The sequence below is a fragment of the Lissotriton helveticus genome, chromosome 4_1 (genome assembly GCF_964261635.1).
Source record: "Lissotriton helveticus chromosome 4_1, aLisHel1.1, whole genome shotgun sequence".
Lineage (NCBI taxonomy): Eukaryota > Metazoa > Chordata > Amphibia > Caudata > Salamandridae > Lissotriton > Lissotriton helveticus.
In genome coordinates, this window is record NC_136063.1 from 1,457,830,694 (window position 1) to 1,457,853,122 (window position 22,429).

Genomic DNA, 22,429 nt, shown 5'->3' on the forward strand with positions numbered 1-22,429 from the left:
CCTCCCACTCCTTCCTTCTCCGTTGCTTTTCATGCCATTTGTTGGAGCGCTTCCGTTTGTGTGTGGAATATATCCCCTTTTCACCTTTCTGGCATTCACCCACAGAAAGAGCGGTTACGCTAGGCGCAGACTTTCACACAAATATAAGCAGAGGCAACTTCAGGCAGTGAAACATTTGCAGCACAAAGGTCACACATGCATGACAGACTGCTACAGTTTTATCAAGATTTGGAGTCGGAGTTTGTGAGACACAAAGGGCGCCTGACTGCGCCAAGAGGGGCAAACAACCTCGATCACTTTTCTGCGTTAAAGTTTTTTGCATCACCGTCCACTGCTGCGTAATGTTACAGGTTTTGTTTTCCCCATCAAAGGCTCCCCCAGCAAAGACATCAAGGTTCTCAAGAGATGCACTCCTTCGTGCCTCTTCGTCTCTCGCCGATCACCCCCTCCACACACACCTCGTCGTCTCTGCTAACGAGAGGTTTCTGCGCTTCCCACAACTCGCGGGATCAAGCGAGATTTGTAATAAACCCTCTTGGTAATCCACTGGAACCCGGCATCCGGGAGAGCGCGTAATTGGCAGCCGCCCACCTCTGCCGCTTAGCCTACCCCACCACCCACAGAAGCACATTTCATAGGCACAGCTGTGATGCCTCCATTACTGGGACTTACTGAGCAAGAGGCCAAGCTTTTTCAAGTGGAGCTTTGGCACCGTTTCATATTATTTGAAAACTGGGAATAAACGGGGCACTTCAAAGCACATTTTCCAAGCCGATTAATGAACCGGCAAGATAGCTCAGTGAGTTAAGCGCCTGCTGCGAGATCTGTCTGCAGCCTGTAGTAACAGTTTCCGTTTCCAGTCGCAGCTGAGCGGACTCCTTTAGAAGTCGAGAGGTATTACTGGATTGGATAATGCTGCCATCTCCTGTGAGTGATTACAAATGCAAAGAATCTCGGACAACCCGTGATCTAAAAGGAAACGTCGTATTGTTACCAGAAATATGGGCTTATGAACTCATTTATACATTTTAAAACGGAATAAAGTCACTATCCCTGTGCCTCAGCAAAGACATCAAGGTTCTCAAGAGATGCACTCCTTCGTGCCTCTTCGTCTCTCGCCGATCACCCCCTCCTCGGTGAATCTTATAAACATCCTCTGCCTTTGCCTTTCCTTTGTTGTTGCGCCTCTCACAACACCCCCTGACCCCCCCCCCCTCCACCCCCCTCCACCACCACAGAGCGCATCTCAAGGCCGCACTTTCAGGGCCCTGTCTCTTTCATGGTCAATGCTTGTTGCTAAAATGGGAGTGGTTACACACACGGTGTAATATTGGAATGGAACATATGATAACTCTCAAGGCTTCAGAGTGTATGCCACGTGATATTTTACTTTCATCAGCACCCACTGACCGCAAGCATCTGTTACTCAGTGCCCAGATGCCCGCAGGGCTGAGCATGCGTTCTGTGTAGCAGGGCAGGGCATTGGCCCCAGGCACTTTCTGCGGCACTGACTCGTCTGTCCTCCCAGTTTATCCCTAGACCCACCCACATCTGTCCCTTCACGCTCCCTCTCAGACGCAGAAGGCGCCTAGAGGTGAATTCAGTTGCATGGTGCACTGTACGTGCACATATGGTGGGAGCTGTGCATAAGGTTGCTGAACACACTATGTCAATACTTTAAGAAGGCTCCCACATTTCTCTCTAGCACCCATATTTTGTATTTTACTATTGTAGTGCACTGCACTCAGCTGAAGGAATTGTCCACCCCACACAGCAATGCCAAGAAGCTTGTTTCTTTAACTGCCTGCCTCTGAGAGCTTGGCCTCGCACACCACATCACCACATCAAAGGCTTCTTCTCCCCCTCACTCACACCTCATCCCCATATGCTCGCTCCTTCGCTCCCACTCTTTGAAATTGCTTTGCCGCCCCATGCCGTGCCTTTCACGCGCACAACATGCCATGCCCGCTTTCACTTTCTCCTCCCCCCCTCTCCACAGCAATGCTAAGAGCTTGTTGCTCCTTCTTCCTGACCCAGCAACCTTTCTCGCCCTGCCCCCGATCTCTTCTCTCCCTTCTTCCCCCTCTCGTTGCGAGCCTGTTGGTTTCGGCCCTCTTGATTATGGAAAGCAGCCTTAAATCCCACATTTCTCTCTAGCACTCATATTTTGGATTTTACTATTCTTGTGGCGCACGCAGCATAATGAATTGTCTCTAGGCGCTATTAGTATTGCATGTTGTATCGAGCCTCATTCCCACCTACGACCCTGAACAGGCTTTTCAAAATGCTGTTATCCTCTGCAGTTACGTAACAGCAGTGAGACGCTGGGACGTCACAATGCTGAATCCTTCCTCCCAGCCCATATTTACAACGCCTCAAAATGTGTGTTGGTGGACATATTAGGAACCCAAATACAACGTAAAGTAGTTATAAGTGGGTGCCGGTGCGTCAAGGGGGTGTTTTTCACCTCGTGATCTCAGTGACATTATAGACAACTCGAGCTTCACTCTCGTCTATTTCAGTCACTCAGAAGCCCCTCGTGAAAAGAGTCCTCATTGCTCACTGTTGTCCATCTCCGTGGGTATTCATTGTTAGCCACCTTGGCAGGAGGAAAAGACGAGACAGCCCCACTGACGGGTTTCTAGATGACACATAAACAGATTCAAAAGTAAGACAACTCAAAGGGTCTTGACTCAAAACTCAGCAAGGCTGAGCCAAACATAACTGATAGAACAACACATTTGCCAATACTGAGCACCTTAATTAAAACCTATAAATCAGAAAAAGTTGTCATGAATATAACATGGACACTTGCTTAAAGAATTGCAACATATATTTTTAATTGCTTTGTTTTCAATGATTATTCAATTTTTACACATACTTGTTTTGTGCATGGGAATACAAACAAACTATGTACATTTATATACAACACCTTATAAAACAATTATCAAAAAAGGAATGACATTAGACACACACTATCAATTCCACTCACTCTTGGCCAAACATTCAAACCAAGAGTCCTGTGTCCTGTGTCACTTTAAAACATTTTGCGAAGCAAAAAACTTGAGTTTCCAACAGCAAGAACATTTTGGTTTCCCTTAAATTTACAAAAAATTGTACATTAATTCAAACAACGAGGGTTCATTCTTTGGTTTTTGCTTAATATTGTTGACACTAGGACCTGTATGTGTATGTCTGAACAGTGGTTTGAATGTTTGGCCAAGAGTGAGTGGAATTGATAGTGTGTGTCTAATGTCATTCCTTTTTTGATAATTGTTTTATAAGGTGTTGTATATAAATGTACATAGTTTGTTTGTATTCCCATGCACAAAACAAGTATGTGTACAAATTGAATAATCATTGAAAACAAAGCAATTAAAAATATATTTTGCAATTCTTTAAGCAAGTGTCCATGTTATATTCATGACAACTTTTTCTGATTTATAGGTTTTAATTAAGGTGCTCAGTATTGGCAAATGTGTTGTTCTATCACATAAACAGATTCAGCAGCCGCTGCCCAACCTACCGAGCTATTTCACTGTGTTTCTCTTTCACTCTACCTGCTCCTCCCTCCTTTGTGCAATTTTCGCCACCTACCTGCTCCTCCCTCCTTTGTGCAATTTTCGCCACTTCTTGGTGAATTCCAGAACTATGTGGAACAGGGGCATTGGGGACATCAGTTTTGCAGCCCTGGAGTTTCTTTGAAAAAGCTGATGAATTTTAGGAATTGTAGTCTGTTTTTGTGCTTCTTTTAATTTAACGGCTTGATTAAAGTACCAAGCTACAGTGGTTTGTAAACGGAGTGCTGAGCATTTTGGCCTTGTAGTTAGTACATTGTAGTGCTTGTTCTTTAAGTGGGTGAGAGAATTACTGGTTGTTTCAATCCGGCATGGCTGTGGACACCGAGCAAGAGTGGTGAGCAAAAAGAAAACACACACTTGCAAAGACAAAAGTTCTGGCCTAAGAGACATGCTGGCTCTACCAATGTCTTTTGTTAATGTTTTACAGCATGAACAACAGAGGAAACAAACATTTGCAATGCAATAGGTCTCGCATTTGCGAGATTTTTAGCTATTTGGCATTGTAAATGACAGTGCTTTTTATTTATGTGTTGGGAAAACATGCAAGCAGTGCATAAACACGTACTTTGTACTTATAGTGGTTACTAATGAGAAGCAAGGCTGTCAGTAACTGCATCTCTTTTACTGCCTGCCTTGCTTCTTGTAAGCAAGGACTATAAGTACAAAGTGGGTGTTTACACACCGCTTGTTGTGCCTTTCTGCCCTCTGCATCACCACATCATCACTCAGCGCTACCACATTATCACTCAGCACCACCACATTATCACTCAGCACCACCACATTATCACTCAGCGCCACCACAGCACCACTCTGCACCACCACAGCATCATTCAGCACCACCACAGCACCACTCAGCACCACCACAGCATCACTCAGCACCACCACATTATCACTCAGCACCACCACATTATCACTCAGCACCACCCAGCAACACCACAGCACCACTCAGCACCACCACAACATCACTCAGCAGCACCACATTATCACTCAGCAGCACCACATTATCACTCAGCAGCACCACATTATCACTCAGCAGCACCACATTATCACTCAGCACCACCACATTATCACTCAGCACCACCACATTATCACTCAGCACCACCCAGTAACACCACAGCACCACTCTGCACCACCACAGCATCATACAGCACCACTCAGCAGCACCACAGCACCACTCAGCACCACCACTGCATCACCACAGCATCATTCAGCACCACCACAGCACCACTCAGCACCACCACAGCACCACCACAGCACCACTCAACACCACTCAGCACCACCACAGCATCACTCAGCACCACCACAGCATCACTGGTTCAAATATGTTCTCTCAATGTTTCAAGCTTTATTACAAATGTCACAAAAAGATGTTAATATTTCACTTTTGTTCTTGGATTTTCGTCACAATAAAATACATTGAACATTATCTTCACAAAAGTTATTTACAAAAGTTTGTTTAAGCTATTGCCATTATAAATTACAATCATTTTTATTTAAGTATTAATTATTTAAAAAAATTAAAAGCCATTGTTATTTGTAATATCAATACATCTAAGTCACGTAAATACAAAACATGTTGCATTACAAATGCTATAGGTGTCACATTTGCGAAAGTTATAACTATTGGCATTGTAAATGACAAAGCTATTAATTTAGCTATTTTCAAAAACACATAAAAAAATTGTCATTTACAAGACCAATAGCTCAAACTTTCCTAATGCGAGACCTATTGCATTGCAAATGCTTGTTTCAGAAGCGAGCTTTCTGCTTGTGTTATTTCTCTCCGTGAAAGGTTTATTATTTGTAGTTCTTCGTTTATTTCCCCTTCTTTTGTTTCATCAATCTGGTTTCTGTGCCCACTTTTTCGTTTGTAGCGGTTCCTCCTCCGGCTTCTCCTTGTTGGGGTTTTGCGAATCTGGGTTGCCATGATCTCCCCCTTCCTCTTGATCTGCCTCGTGTATTTCTTTGCGCCCCCTGATTTTGTTCCCATTGACGCTGTGTGAGAAACTATGAACTTCTGGACAATCATCCCCAATTTTATACACAACCACACAGTTTATTTGTTAGCAAATGTTTTCAGTCACAATCCCCTCACACCCCAAACCTTCACCTTTTTACAATTATTGTTTATTTGACTTAGTGGTCCACCCCTACCTTCCTAAAAAAAACACCGTTTTTTTTTTCTGTGGGTTCCATTTGCCAAGTTGATTTAGACATCAAACCAATTGAATCATTGGTTCCTTAGTGCTAGTCAAAATATGCCCACCAGAGGGCGGACTTGCACGTGTTTGCAGAGAGCTAAATTGTATGATTTAATTTGACATCTCAGTTAAAATCAGCCCACTGGAGGGCGGGAGTGTCCTGAGGTAACAATACCACAAAACAGAGGGTAATGTCCCGATGTTGACGAAACTGGTAAAATGTTATGACAAATCATTGAAAAATATAATTGTTTATTATGCTGATGATGTGTAAACTTTTCAAACTACATCGCCCAGAATCCCCGTGACAATGTGGGAGTTTTCTTTTTAAGGATACATCCCCCTTTTGGGGAGTGACCTCATGTGAAAAAACTTTATTGATGTTATAAGTTTAGAACATATTTTTCACTAACTAACCGTGACCGAAACGCTTTGGTTCTTGTTTTTGCTTTGAAATGCCCCTGGCTTCGAAAATAAAGGAATAAGAACACTTCAGTGTGCCCAGCGATTTGTTTTTGCGACTCCAAGGTTCCTCGAGGAGAGGAATCGTTGTTTTGGATATATATATATATATATATATATATATATATATATATATATATATATATATATATATACACATACGCACAAAATTTACTGTACTATTATGACTAAATCAACTGGTTGTCTATCCCATCGTAGTAAGTACTGATTGCTGTATTGTACACCTTAACTGGGGGGGTATAAAGGCGGGAGATTGTGTGTGCTTGTCTGTATATTAGATGTTTAAAAGTACTTCAGTTCCTTGCACATTTGAGAGACAAGGAACTATGCCTTCCAATGATTCCCACGATGGAGAACAAGGAATACAAGTACTTAATATTTCCTTCATACACAACTTATCATTGGCCTCTTTAATTAAGCATTACTATAGTAAAGTTTGTGGATTGATTCTCTGCTGTAGGAAGGTGGACAGGAGAGTTTAGTTTACAAGTTGTTAAATATGATAAAGTAGCCTGATGTACGTTATGATACAGAACATTATCAGAATCATGTTTCTTACCAGGTGCACTTGCTTCATACTCTTGTTCGCTAACGTGGGGGTAATCTTCACAATATTCAGTTGCTACGACGTCTTATTCATGTCTTGATTCACTTATGTTAATATGGCTAGTTCAGAAAACAGTTGCTACTGAAATTAGAGTATGTTAAACCACACCGAAAAGAAAAATTATTAATTTATTTTTTAAGATGTATAGTTTGTTCACTTATTAATGACCTGAACCAAGTAGATCTGATTGAATGAATATCATTTTAACATGTGTTTCCTTATCTAAGGTACAACACAGAAAAAGATTTTGGCTCCTGACATGTTCACAGAATCTGATGATATGTTTGCCGCATTCTTTGATGTAGGTATTTTTAAAGATGAGCTACTATGTGTTGTACTGTATTGTTAGTGCTTGCTGCCTTTTCTGTTTGAGAGAGGCTTGTTTTCACAACTTTGACAAAAAAGAAAGTGTCTTTTATAATATGTAGTTTGTCAGGTGATGAAACAAATGCATAGGGGGTGAATTATTTATTTTGTATAACCAGTTTTATTGATTTTGTTTAAAGACCGTGAAAAGGACGGATGTGACAAGAAACAATACAGCTTAGCAAGGAATTAAGGTACATAAATTATTCATTTAACTTCAATACAGACGCCTTGGAGGGGCCAGGATCAAAAAAGGAGAACAAAAAACTATTATAGTTGTCCAACACTAACTTTGTCCCATTCCAATTGGGCAGGCAAAGTGATTACATATAACGCAGTTGTATCTTTAGCGAAGCTTACATAACACCATTACTGCGTGAATGTTCTGATATCAGCATCTAATAGGCTCACGGCAGCTTCGTGTACGAATAAAAAATGTTGCCGCTAACAATCTTTAAGTGAAGTTTTTATGTACTTCTCAGTTTGAACAGACATGTGAGACCTGTCCCTCTCTGAAAGGTACACAAAAATCACTAGATACCAGCACAGTGATTAAGGAAAAAAGTATTTTCTGTGGGATGTGTAAAAACCAATTTCATTACATTAACACATTTCCATGATTAAAATAAGATATTTAAAAGATAAGTGTAAGAAATTGAGTTATTAGTTCGGTTGGGTAGGTATCCACCTCGGGTAATAACCACAATCTTCATCAGGGTGAACCACTAAAGTCACCAAATATAACTGAGCTCCACTTCTTGGTAGTTATGGCTCTGAGCAGATAGGCTTAGCTTGGAGGCAATGTTTAAACTATTGATGCATTACTAAAATAGTAATAAAGTTGAAATGAAAAATAAATTAAAAAAAATCCAAAACCCATTTAGAAAAATAAAGCACAATTTAATAAATAAAATGACACCAATAATCTAAAAAGGGGAACCGGAGATATGAATTTTGACGTTTTCAGTTGAAATAACACCAAGTAGCCCAATTTGCCAATAGAAGCTGGAGAACGGGGCCTAGGCACAATTTGAGACCATCTGTGGTCGAGCATTGGTCAGATGCACTAGCAAGGTTCGTCCTGGTCAAAAGTTTTACCTCTGGCTTTAGTTCTTTTAGTCCCAAACTACCACAAGAATACACATCCAAAGCCCTCCAGGACCTCCTTGGAGGCACTTAGATACTCCCAGGGTTACAAGCAGTTGCCACTGATCAGCTGGGCAGTTCCAGGAAAAGGCCTCTTGTAGCTTGTTTTGTCCCTGTATCTCTAACCGAAGGTCAGCCTTATGACACTTGGGAGTTCACTGCCTTCTCCTGAGTACAAGAGGCAAGCCAGATCAAGTCTTCGAATCTCTTCTAAGGTCTGCGAAGGCACGTTTCAACCTCTTTTGATCTTGTAAAGGTCAGGAAGTGTTCTGAAATGAATGCCTGGTGGGATCACATTTATGCCTGGCACAAGGTAGTGAGTGGGAATGACCCCTGGGGACACCCCAACCTGGGGATTAAAGGTTTCCAGGCCTAACCATACCAGCTTTGGGCATTTTCAAGATGATTGAAGTCTTCCACCACACTAAACGTGGGCTCCTAGGGCTGGAGTTGGATGCAGGGAGTGTACTATGGTAATCCCCGTGGCTTCCCACATCAATTTTAGACAGTGTCTTTTATCCCAACCAAGCTTTCGGCAACCAGACAGTGGATACATACAAAGTGTTTCTTTCCTTTGAAGTGCCCTCCAAATGTTATATGTAAACCTAGCAGACCTGTTAAACCGGCTTTGACACTGTAATGTCAAAGAGAGTCCTACTGTGATTAAGGCCTGGCAGGACAAAAGAAGGGCCCTGCCTCAGTGTCATCTAACATTTGCTTTGACAGGGGAGACCTCTTTGAAGTGCGCCCCAAGTGTTCTATGGCAAAAACTCTTGGAGACTTTAAAGACAGGATGTGATATTCAAGCAGGATGAGGCACTTTTTCTCAAAGAGGATCTTTCCAGCCTCCTCTGCATTATTCTACCGGGTTCAGATGGGCAATATTTGCCCATTCCAGACAGCCAATTGTTTACAACTGGGAGAAATCCACACTAACACAGGGGAGCAATCATCTGCCAAGTGCAGGCAGGAAGGCACTGAAAGGCATTAGAAGATTTAGACAGACAAAAGGTAACTTCTACTTTACTATCACACTGGATTTTGTTTAACTACTAAAAAGAGTTTCTCTTGCTATTTTCTAGGCGGTGATAACATTAAACTTAATACTGTATCCCAATGCTTTCCTATGGAACAGCTAATTCTGCTACAGCAAAAATAGCCTTTTGGGCCTTTCCACTGTTAAGGACACGTTTAACATTCAAGTTCAAGTTCGGGCATTTGTATAGCGCACTACTCACCCAGAGGGTCTCAAGGTGCTAGGGGAAGGGGTACATTATTTGTCGAATAGCCAGGTTTTGAGTTCTTTTCTGAAGGCGATGTGGTTCTGAGTAAGGCGGAGGTGGGCGGGGAGTGAGTTCCAGGTCTTGGCAGCCAGGAAGGAGAAGGATCTGCCACCCATGGTGGATTTTCGGATGCGCGGGACTGCGGCGAGGGCTTGATTGGACGATCTTAGTTGGCGGGTGGGTTTGTAGAAGGACAGTCGAGTGTTGAGGCATTCGGGTCCTAGATTGTAGAGGGCCTTGTGTGCGTGGGTGAGAAGGCGGAAGGTAATTCTTTTGTTGACGGGAAGCCAGTGGAGGTCTTTTAGATGTCCGGTGATGTGATCTTGGCGAGGGATGTCTAATATGAGTCTCGCTGACGCATTTTGGATGCGCTGGAGTTTTTTCTGTAATTTTGCTGCGATTCCGGCGTATAGTGTGTTACCATAGTCCAGTCGGCTCGTGACCAGTGCGTGAGTGACAGTCTTTCTTGTCTCGCGGGGGATCCAGCGAAAGATCTTTTTGAGAATGCGAAGTACGTTGAAGCAGGAGGACGAGACTGCGTTGACTTGTCTGGACATCGAGAGAGAGGAGTCTAGGATGAAGCCGAGGTTACGTGCATGGTCTGTGGGTGTGGGTGCTGTGCCCAGAGCAGAAGGCCACCAAGAGTCGTCCCAAGCTGAGGGGGAAGATCCCAGGATGAGTACCTCCGTCTTGTCTGAGTTGAGTTTTAGGCGGCTATGTTTCATCCATTCGGCTACTTCTTTAATGCCTTCGTGAAGATTGGTCTTGGCGATGTTGGGGTCTTTGGTGAGGGAAAGGATTAATTGGGTGTCGTCGGCGTAAGAGATGATGTTGAGGTTGTGTTGACGCGCGATGGAGGTGAGAGGACTTATGTAGACGTTGAAGAGGGTGGGACTGAGTGAGGATCCTTGAGGTACGCCGCAGATGACTTCGGTGGCCTCTGAGTAGAATGGGGGAAGTCGGACTTTTTGAGTTCTCCCAGCGAGGAATGAGATGATCCAGTCCAAGGCTTTTCCTTGTATGCCGATGTTGCTGAGGCGATGTATAAGGGTGTTGTGGCAGACTGTGTCGAAGGCGGCGGATAGGTCGAGTAGGATGAGGGCCACTGTTTCTCCGTTGTCCAGGAGTGTTCGGATGTCGTCGGTCGCTGCAATGAGGGCGGTTTCGGTGCTGTGTTTGGCTCGGAACCCGGATTGAGATGGATCAAGGGAGTTGTTGGATTCAAGGAAGGCAGCGAGCTGGCTGTTGACGGCTTTCTCGATGACTTTGGCTGGTAATGGGAGGAGGGATATGGGTCGGTAGTTTTTAAGTTCAGAGGGGTCTGCTGTGGGTTTCTTCAGAAGGGCGCTGAGTTCGGCGTGTTTCCAGCTTTCTGGAAAGGTGGCAGAGTTGAACGAGCAGTTGATGACATCACGGAGATGGGGTGCGATGATGGAGTCAGCTTTGTTGAAGATGTGGTGGGGGCAGGGGTCGGTGGGCGAGCCAGAGTGGATTGAGTTCATGAGGCGAATGGTGTCTTCAGTGGTGATTGGGTTCCAGGCGCTGAGGTTGTTAGTTGGCGGAGTAGGATCTGAGGGGTGTGGGGAGGGTTGATCGCTGGGAGTATTCTCGAAGCTGTTGTGGATGTCGGCAATTTTGTTGTAGAAGAAGGAGGATAACGCGTTGTAGAGGTCTTGGGAGGGAGTGATGTTGTTAGATGCTGCGGTGGGGTTTGTGAATTCTTTGATGATGTTGAAGAGTTCCTTGCTGTTCTGGGTGTTGTTGTCGAGACGATCCTTGAATGCTGATTTCTTGGCCGATCGGATCAGTTGGTGGTGTTTGCGGGTGGCTGACTTGAGGGAGGCCATGTTGTCGGAGGTTGGGTTTTTTCTCCATATCTTCTCCAGGGTGCGGCATAGCTTCTTGGATTTTTTAAGTTCGTCATTGAACCAGGGAGCCTTTTTGCTGGCTGATTTCATCTGGTGCTTTTTCAGGGGTGCTAATTCGTCAGCACTGTGGGTAATCCATTGCCTGAGGTTGGTGGCCGCTTGGTTTGGGTCCATTGAGAGGGTGGGGGGGTTTTGGTTGAGTGATGTGAGGAGTTGGTTGGAGGTGATTTTGTTCCAGTTTCTCAGAGGAATAGGTTGTGGACGGTTGTGGGTCAGGGTGGTTTTGTAGCTGAAGTGAACACAGCTATGATCCGTCCAGTGGAGAGCTGTAGTGCGGTCGAAGGAGATGTGTTTGCTGGAGGTGAAGATAGGGTCGAGCGTGTGTCCGGCTGTGTGGGTGGGGGTGTCTACAAGTTGTTTGAGTCCGAGATTGACCAGGTTGTCCAGAAGGGTGGTGGTGTTGCTGTCGTGTTTGTTTTCAAGGTGGTAGTTGAGGTCTCCTAGAAGAATGTAGTTTTCGGATGCGAGGGCGTGTGGGCAGACGAAGTCTGCGATGTCATCGCTGAATTGAGTGCGGGTACCTGGAGGCCTGTAGATGAGGGTGCCTCTAAGTGTGGTCCTGGGGTCGGTGTGGATCTGAAAGTGGAGATGTTCGGCGGTTGCAAGATAGTCGTCGGAGCTGGTTGAGATTTTGATGGTGTTCCTGTGGATGATGGCGAGGCCTCCTCCTGTTTGATTGGTGCGGTCTTTTCGGATAATCTTGTAAGTGTCCGGTATGGCTATGGCGATGTCGGGTGCAGATGATGTGTTCATCCATGTTTCAGTAAGGAAGGCGATGTCAGGAGACGCAGTGTCGAGTAGGTCCCAGAGTTCTGTTGCGTGTCTGTGGACCGAGCGGGTGTTGAGCAGGATGCACTTTAGGCGGTTAGAGTCGGAGCTGTGTTTGGGGGACGTGGATTTGGTGCGGGTCCTGAAGCAGATGAACTTGCAGGAGAGGCAGGCGAATGGGCCGTGAGTACGTCCTGGAGTAGCTTCGCAGCATAGTGGTGAACGTCCGGGGTTGAGGGCGAGGAGAGTAGCGGCATCATATGTGACTCTAGAGGGTTGGGTGCGGCGGGGACCAGGGGGACAGGCGCTGTGCGCGGTCCAGGCGCGGACGGGCGTAGACGGGCTTACCTTTGGCGCACCTTCGGCGCGCACGGGGCGCGACCGCTGCGCGCATTAGCACCTCTCATAAAAGGGTGGTGAGGGGGGGAGGGGCGAGGGAGGAGCATCTGGGAGGCGGGTGCGTGGTGGAGGGGGCAGGCTCCGGGCACAGCAACCACAGGAATGGCGGCTGGGGCGGAAGCACCGATCGGGTTGGGGGAAATTGATGAGAAATATACGCCGTGGTCAGCGAAGCGGCTATACAAACAGTAAATACTTACATAATGCAAGCACGGGCACACGATCTCTATGCCAGCAATACAGGCAGTTAAAATTAATAAATAATGCAGGCACGGGCACACGATCTCTATATCAGCAATACAGGCAGTTCAAATTAATAAATAAATAATGCAGGCACGGACAATCGCTGTGAGTGATAGCAGAGCAGCGCTAACGATACCCAGGTGGAAAGGCAGGAGAGAGCAAGGGCAGGAGGGAGCGACCGCTACTGACGAAGTCAGGACAGTCACAGCGCTTCGGTGTCCAGGGAGGAAGCCTTGTTACTTTAGTGGGAGGGAGGAGCAGCTGGGAGGCGGGTGTGTAGTGGAGGGGGCGGGCTCCGGGCACAACAACAACAGGAATGGCGGCTGGGGCGGAAGCGCCGATCGGGTTGGGGGAAATTGATGAGAAATATACGCCGTGGTCAGCGAAGCGGCTATACAAACAGTAAATACTTAAATAATGCAAGCACGGGCACACGATCTCTATGCCAGCAATACAGGCAGTTCAAATTAATAAATAATGCAGGCACGGGCACACAATCTCTATATCAGCAATACAGGCAGTTCAAATTAATAAATAAATAATGCAGGCACGGACAATCGCTGTGAGTGATAGCAGAGCAGCGCTAACGATACCCAGGTGGAAAGGCAGGAGAGAGCAAGGGCAGGAGGGAGCGACCGCTACTGACGAAGTCAGGACGGTCACAGCGCTTCGGTGTCCAGGGAGGAAGCCTTGTTACTTTAGTGGGAGGGAGGAGCAGCCGGGAGGCAGGTGCGTGGTGGAGGGGGCGGGCTCCGGGCACAACAACAACAGGAATGGCGGCTGGGGCGGAAGCGCCGATCGGGTTGGGGGAAATTGATGAGAAATATACGCCGTGGTCAGCGAAGCGGCTATACAAACAGTAAATACTTAAATAATGCAAGCACGGGCACACGATCTCTATGCCAGCAATACAGGCAGTTCAAATCAATAAATAATGCAGGCACGGGCACACGATCTCTATATCAGCAATACAGGCAGTTCAAATTAATAAATAAATAATGCAGGCACGGACAATCGCTCTGAGTGATAGCAGAGCAGCGCTAACGATACCCAGGTGGAAAGGCAGGAGAGAGCAAGGGCAGGAGGGAGCGACCGCTACTGACGAAGTCAGGACGGTCACAGCGCTTCGGTGTCCAGGGAGGAAGCCTTGTTACTTTAGTGGGAGGGAGGAGCAGCTGGGAGGCGGGTGCGTGGTGGAGGGGGCGGGCTCCGGGCACAACAACAACAGGAATGGCGGCTGGGGCGGAAGCGCCGATCGGGTTGGGGGAAATTGATGAGAAATATACGCCGTGGTCAGCGAAGCGGCTATACAAACAGTAAATACTTAAATAATGCAAGCACAGGCACACGATCTCTATGCCAGCAATACAGGCAGTTCAAATTAATAAATAATGCAGGCACGGGCACACGATCTCTATATCAGCAATACAGGCAGTTCAAATTAATAAATAAATAATGCAGGCACGGACAATCGTTGTGAGTGATAGCAGAGCAGCGCTAACGATACCCAGGTGGAAAGGCAGGAGAGAGCAAGGGCAGGAGGGAGCGACCGCTACTACTTTTAAATACCATGCATCCCTCCTTAATGGAGAGTAAGGCCTGCTTAGGGGTGACAATAATATTTAAAAGATGGGGTTAGGCTTGTCAAAAAGAGGTTATTTTGACAGGTTGGATTATTTTCAGTTAAAGCCTGCACCAGTGTCCTACACATGGCAGGCATCCAGTCATGTTTTTTCCTGTAAGGGGTGCCTATAGTGCCATGGGCCTGGTAGACAGCGAAAGGCCTCCGAGGGCTGCAGCATGTATTGTGCCACGCTCAAGAGACCTCTCACCACAAGCGTGCACCATGGCCATTGCAGCCTGAATGTTTTGGTGCAGCTAAAAATGAATAGTCGAAATGGCACATATCCTTGTTTGCCATGCCTGCTCAGTACTGCATGAGACCTAGGTAAATCACCCTTCAGTTCGGGTGCAATATGTCTCATGTAAGGGACTGTCTGCATGAACAGACAGGCCCCTATAATAACTAACGCCTTCCTTGGATATTATAAGTGCTCAGTAAAGCCATCCTGAGTATATGTTCTGGAAACTGGTCCCTATGAGTTTCCTAGCACCATAATGGCTTTACTGAATCCTGGGATGTTTGGTATCAAACATCTCGGGATAATAATCCTACACTGATTCCAGTTTCAGATTTATTATTCCCTTCACTCTGGTCTCTTCTAGGAGGGACCCCCTGAACCAAACCAGCTTCTGTGTCACAATTTTTTATTGGAGTTTCTGACTGGTGAACAAAAGCCTGCCACCATGAAGCAAGTTTCGGACCCCTGGGGTTGGGAGCCTTTGCTCCCTGGGCCCAGAAACAAGGCCTTTCCTGGGCAGAGGTGTTCATACCTGCCCCAGGTCAGGAAGAGCCATCTGTGGCAGCGGAGCTGCAAAAGCCTTGCAGCCTTTGTAAAGCAAACCCGAGCCTCTCCTGCTATCAGGAGCAGGCCCCTTTCCTGTCTCACACCCTTTTCGGCAGAAGACAGATGGAAAAACTTAGACCAGCCCAGAAGGTGTGCCCACCTCTGTCAACCCCACCCCTCAAGTGGGGGAGGAAAGGTGAAGCCCACTCTTCAGTGCCTGCTATCTTGCTGATGGCAGGCACTGGCTCTAAGGCTGTAGTCACCCGAAGGACAGTAGCCCATTGGCTACTACCTGGAGACCCCTTAAAGCGCCCCCCTAAATACTGTATTTAGGGGGCAGTTTGAAATCCAGAAGCTAGATTTGACTTGTCAAGAAGAAGGACGAAGAGCCATGCTGCAGAACAGAGGAGGATGACAACTTCTTTGGCCCCAGTCCGTCTCCTGCTTTGGAACCCCTGCAAGCTGAAACCTGAGAGTCCTGCTGCCAACAGCCTCTAAGAACCACGGTGACCTGCCCAGCCTTCCAGAAGGACTCTCATGTGGACACTGGATTTCTCCAACAGCAGCCAAGGCCAGGACTCCAGATCCAGCTGAAACAACGTGTCCTCATCACTCTGCACCCGATGCCCATGGCCTGAGTCCGAGTGGCCCAACACGAGGTCCCCACGGAAATCCTGACGTAGGATCGAACGTTAGACGACCTTCTCCGACCTTATCGATGCCTGCAGCCTCATCATGTAGGGTCTCCCGACCGGAACCGGTGAGAAGAACCCGAAACAAAAATACACCCCTGCATCCGCAGCCCCTGAGCCGTGAGGTGCCGGACCAACGGTGTCCACAACTCTTCAACTTCATCCTCCAGTCGTTGGTTCCATGCTTCCATGCTTCTAGCTCCAGCCTGCAGTCTCTTTCCTCGACCGGCAAGGGCCATAGGAAAGCATTTGGCTCCCGACACCGCCTAAGCACCCTGCACCCTGCCTCCCCTGCGCCGCTGGTGGTGTGGACTTGGTGCTGACCTGGGATCCCCTTTACCCTTACCTTACCAACAGGAGCTTGCCTCCCAAGATCAAGTGGCCTATCGTAAGCAGCCCCCAACCGAGGTGCCCCCTAGCACCATTGGCTAACATTGGAGCGCTGCACTATGCACCCGCTGCACTATTGTCGCTGGTGGTGCCCCTTGAGTGCCAACTTGAACCTTGAGGAACCTTGGTTCTACCCCACAAAACTCCTTGCCCAAAACCGTTTACTTACCTGAAAACTTTAAGTGTTGAACTGTCTTGTACTACAACAAAAGTAACTTAGTGCTTTCAAAAGGGTTAACCTGCTTGCTTAAGTCTTGGTATTCTTAAATTGTGTTATTAGTTTGTTTCACCCCAGTCTAGGAAAGTAACTGAAAAGTGATTTAAAATACTCTAACATGTCTACAACCCATTTAGTCTACTGCAAAGTAACTTGTATGCTTCTTAAAAGCCAGTACACGATGTTTCTTGACAAATATTGTATTGAACTTATCACTTACCTGCTACAGAGTAAATCTTGGTCCTAGTAATAAAAATAGCAAAATAGCAACTTTTTATACCAACACTTTGCCTGGATGCAGTCTGAGTGTGTGACATCATTTCATGCCTGAGTGTGTACAACAAATGCTTAACACTACCCTCATATAAGCCTGACTGCTCAACCACACTACCACAAGAGAGAGTATGGTATTGTTTACTTTAGCCTCTGGTATACCTCTGGAGATTTATTTGACTCTGTGCACACTATACCTTGCTTTGGTATAGTATATACAGTGCCAGCTTCCTACAGTTACAATAAACGTATATTTTGCAATCGTCATAAGGCACTTTAGCATTGGTAAAATGCAGAGTTCTTTGGCTAGGGAAAATAGGATCCTGCAAAAAGGCCACAAAATTCGCGTTTACCTGCAGTAAGGGCAAATTTCCAACAAGATGCAAGAAGTGAGGATTACTAGAAATAAAATATATAAACTTCCATCATGGAAGACATTATTCCTTACATTTTATTACCTTGTCAAAGAGACTAATGTAAATTTATTTTATGCTAGTGCCATACATGTATGTGATTTCTCTGGAGTTTGATATTTGCTACTTATGTGAAAGGTTTTCTGGCGGTATTTTGTTGGGAAGGGACATCAGTGTTCCAAAGACACTAATAGCAGGAATTTGAGGATGTTTTTTATCAAAAAGAGCCTTACATTTGATAAGTATGTTCTGCATTGTACCATCTGCTTGTTTTTTTGTGTAATAAAAACCAAACGTGCGTACAGATAACAGTTGGTTTTCTGTGGCTATTTGTGTTGTATTTGATGTGATTAAAGCCCTTGAAACATAAGTGCTGTGCAGAGTAACTGGTCCAAGCATAACATAATTTGCTGGTGTGGTGGTTACATGTGGGTTAGTGCTGAATACTTGAGGTAGGATCACGAGTGCAGACATGGACAAATGTTATTATTGAAAAGGAGATGAAAAAGGTTATATATTTTCAGATTACTTCGAGCATAGGCCAGTGTGAGAGTATTGTGTTTAGGAATTGTAAAGTGGGATGCACAATAAACAGCACGAGGTGGCCAATTTACACCTTTCATATTCGGTAAAGTGAGTTTTCCTGGCCTCTTGGAAAATGGTAAGAGTTGGGATCTCTCTGAATAGGTTGTTGAGCGTGATACAGACCAGCGACCAACTAACTTTAAACAATACCTACAGTATGACACAAGGGCCCTTTTTATGATTAGCACATGGAGGTCAGTGAATTGTAGTGACACAGACTGAGTGTGCCTTTCGGTTAGATTGGACTGTTTTGTTGAGCAGCATCCTAGTTGAAGTAGGTAGGTGAGAAATGTGGTACTTTGTACAATGTTACGCTAGCAAAATGTATTACTTTGTGTTGAAGGTGGGAGATGTGTTAAGCTATTGTAGAAATCAAGCTTACTCATTATTAGACTATTGCTTAGTTACTTGGTGGTAGAGAAGGAAACGTGCGCAGATTTTCCTGAAGCAGAGTATTTGGAACCTAGCAGAAGTGGTAAGCGTATGTCGGAGTTATATAGTACTTGTAGGTTTTTGGAGAAAGCGAGGGTGATAAGGTAGAAGGACATGATGGATGTTAGGGCAACTGTAGAGAACCGGGTTATTGTTGCAGTTACTTACCACTAGAGCTGCCAATGCTTTGCCTATTGCCTAAAGAAACTCCCTTGGAGTAGAGGAGTTACTCCCCTACAGCTGCAGCCTTCAAAGACACGAGGTGCGGTCCACCGAGTTGCAGCACCCCAGCCAGCCTGACGCAGCAGCTCCCCAGAAGAATGTCAAGGCCTTGAATCCTTGGGATCGTATGTTGCTATTTATGACCCACCTCCTGATAGCCCCATGGTCATATTCCTGTGTATAGACTTAGAGTGAACAAGCGGGGGAAGAGAAGGAAGGGAACAGCGGGGAAGGAGACCTGTAAAAAGAAAAACAATATCATCAGAGGTCATATGGGTGTGTGTGTATATATATATATATATATTTTCTCACAATGTGATCCTGCAGTTCACGAGTGCGCTCGACAGTGTGTGCTCAGCCCAGGGGTCGGATCCTGACCCAAAACTAATTTTGTATCACAAAAGAAGCGGCACAACTGGATATTTTACTGAAGCCTTTTAATCAGCGCTTCACCCCACCGATGTGTTTCAGCCACACAAGGCTTCAGTAAAATATCCGGTTGTGCCGCCTCTTTTGTGATACAAAAATATATATCTGTAGCTGGTCCGCTCTTACACACGGGTGCAGGTGTCGAGGTCAGACAGTGCCTCGTAGTTAATTTTCATCAAGCAGAATCACTGCACTCCAGAGATCGATGTGGTTTCAAAGAAGCTTGTTTATTCAAGCATAAATCCCGCCACCATATTTCACCACCCACCAACGTTTTGACCAAGAAATGGTCTTTGTCACAAAGACCATATCTTGGTCGTAACGTTGCAGTGGGACCTGAAGTTCCAATGGGCACAGCATCGAGGAAATCTCACTGACATGGTCCAGATCTCAATAGGAACTGCGAGAGCTCTGCAGTGGTGGTTGACGAACCGCAATTGGGTCAGTGGCAGACCCCTCTCCCTTCCCTAACCAGATGAACTGCTGATGTACTTTGACTGAGTGTGCCCTGGTTTCCTGCCAACCAGGTACCCAGGGCCTGTGTTCCTTCCATAAAACTGTGTTGAAACTAAAAACCCAATTGGCATCTCTGGCCACCTGTCTGCCCCCAGTAAATGGTACCCTAGGTACCCGGGGCATGGTGACCAGAGAAGACCCCTGAGAGCTGCAGCACCTATTGTGCCACCCTCAGGGGCCCTGTACCCTGTCACCCACACCCTGCCTTTGCGGGCTGAGTGCTTAAGTACAGAACTCAACAAAGAGTCGACATGACACACATCCCTGTGTGCCATGCCCACAGAACCCACTGCCCTGGCATACTTCAGTCACCCCTCTAGCTGGGTACCCTATGCCAGAGGTGTGGGCACAGGTGCAGGAGCCCTGTGCCCCCACAGTACCCAGGACCATTCCTGGGCACTGTAAGTGCAAGGATGCCATTAAGAGTATATGGTGCTGGGAGGTTGTCATTACGAACTCCACAGCACCATAATGGCTACACTGAAGACTGACAAGTTTGGTACCAAACTTCTCAGCACATTAAACCCGCACTGATGCCAGTGTGGGATTTAATATAAAATGCACCAGAGGGCATCTTAGAGATGCCCCCTGAAACCCTAACTTACAAACTATGCGTGGGCTGAGTGGCTGCAGAGGCTGCCACACAGCAGACATGTTGCTGGACCCCTGGGTGGAGATCCCCCGCTCTCCTGGGCCTGCACATCGTGGGCGAGGTGCTAGGTCTCCTCCCCCAGGATGAGCAGGGGGAAGCTTCAAAGGCATGCCACCCCTGTGAGCATCTCCAGACCATTTACTGTACCCAGCAACTGGCCCCCACCAGTCCCGACCCCCACTCTGGCGGGAAGACTGGCGGGAAAAACTACATCAGGAACGGGGGTGTGCCAGCTTGTGCCAACCCCACTCCTCAGATGGGGGAGATGAGGTGAAGCACGACCTCGGGCTCCGGCCATCTTGTAAATGGGGAGCCCTGCCCAATCACAGCTAGGCTCCTGCCCCCCTCCCACAGGAGAGGAGCAGACTAGGGGGTGTACCCACCCCAGGATCGGGACCTATTGGTCCCTGTCCTTGCCCTACCTGTAACACCCATAAATTCAGTATTTAGGGGCTCCCTGAACCTTCCTTCCTTAGATCCCGATAAGAAAAGAAGAAAGAAGATCAAGAAGAAGACGACCTGCCGTGCAGCTGCTAACAACAGGACGACAACCACTGACTCGGCCCCAGCCCTACCGGCCTGTCGATCCTGGAACCTGCTCCTGCCTAATCCCGGCGACTCCTGCGGACAGCAACCTTGGGACACCCAGAGGACCTGCCTGCCTTGACCCTCTTAAAGTTTGGGACTCCCATCAGCAGAGGCTCGGCTGCAACAACACCCCTGGTGCCAGCCAGGAAGCTCTGGACCAGCCCACTCTGCACCCGCCGAGCTCGGCCTGTGCCCGTTTGATCCAGGACCACGAGGACGTCCCCCGGCAACTGGGACCCGAAGTCCAGTGCCCAAAGACCCCCCTCGACGAACCAGGCGACGCCTGCAGCCTCAGGACAGAGGACCCCATCGACCGCGACCAGCAGGGGTAAGATTTCCCGACCTCAAAAGACACCCCTGCACCCGACGCCCCACGGCCTCTGTGCCCAACTCCTGGGTGTCTACCTATGCTCCAAGATCCCATCTTACACCTCGAAGTGTTGGTCGCTCCAGAAGATCCTTCGTCCCCGAGCCTGCAGCCTTTGTTCTCATTTCAAGATCCTCATTGAATAACATCGAGCGCCTGACTGCTCAAAACCACTCTGCACCCAGCCGCCCGAGTGCCCCTGGCAGTGCGACCTGTACCCTATCCTATTTCCCCATTTGCCCTGAGCAGCCAGCAGCCACCAACCGGAGCCCCCCTTTCCCTCATTGGATAACATTGGGCCTAACTACCTCTGCACCCGGCCGCCCCTGGGCCGCTGGGGGTGAACCAACTGTACTTACCTGACCCTGGGGGACCCCTGAGTCTATGCCCTGAACCCTGACTTCACCAGCCAAGTACTCACCTGGAAACCGATAACTCACTTACCTGCCATTGGATAACATTAACTGGTTTGACTCTAAAAATCTTCTACGTGTGAAGTTTTGTAAACTAAAAATATTCATATAAAATCACCCGAATTCCGAAGTACTCACCTGTGATCAGAGGAGAAGCCAGTACTGTACCTTGTAGCCCAGTACTGAACCGCCAAAGTAATCCTTACCGGGTTTACTCGTAATCTGTATTTTCTCCATAGGAATCCATTGTCTGCTTTTCCATGAAATTTCTTCGGTCTACTTTTGAAAACTTGAAATATTCTTTAAAAATCATACGAAATACTGAAACGCAATTACCTACCTGTTTTAAGTTGAGACCCCAGTGCTGGATTTAGGAGCCCAGTACTGGATTACAAAAGTAACTAGATCGTACTTTACCTGCAACCTGAATTTTCTCCCATTGGATAACATTGTCAGATTTACATTGAAAAGTTTCTAAGTGTGAACTTTTAGAACAGCTTTTAATTCATGAAAATTCACTACAGTAACCAAAACGTTTTTACTAAATTGGTTTCAGTTTAGACCCCAGGACTGAATCTAGGATCTAGGATCTAGTCCTGGAACTACTAAAGTAATCTGTATAGTAATCAACTGTCCTTATATGTTGAAAACCCATTGAGCTCAATGCTAAAGTGTGTCTAGAATTGTGTTGCCTTCTGCAAGCCCTGTACCTATTGTGTTCCCAAACTTTATTGCTACTTGGCAAAGTAATTACACGAGAGTACTTGTATTGAGAAAAGTATATTTTTATGCCTGTTGGTTCTAAAACTAAAACCATTATATCTTTT

The 22,429-nt window shown here is 46.6% G+C and overlaps 1 protein-coding gene across 3 annotated transcripts in view; it reads left to right on the forward strand.

Moving 5' to 3' along the window:
* PRP4K (pre-mRNA processing factor kinase PRP4K) overlaps positions 1–22,429 on the forward strand; it is a 483,201-nt gene that overhangs the window by 236,537 nt on the left and 224,235 nt on the right. For all 3 annotated transcript variants that reach the window (XR_013610604.1, XR_013610605.1, XM_078688044.1), the window contains exon 7: positions 7,100–7,173. Coding sequence is in view for 1 of the 3 variants with exons in the window: in XM_078688044.1 (XP_078544170.1) it covers positions 7,100–7,173 (74 nt within the window). In the remaining 2 variants the exon portion in view is untranslated. The remainder of the gene's footprint in view (positions 1–7,099; positions 7,174–22,429) is intronic.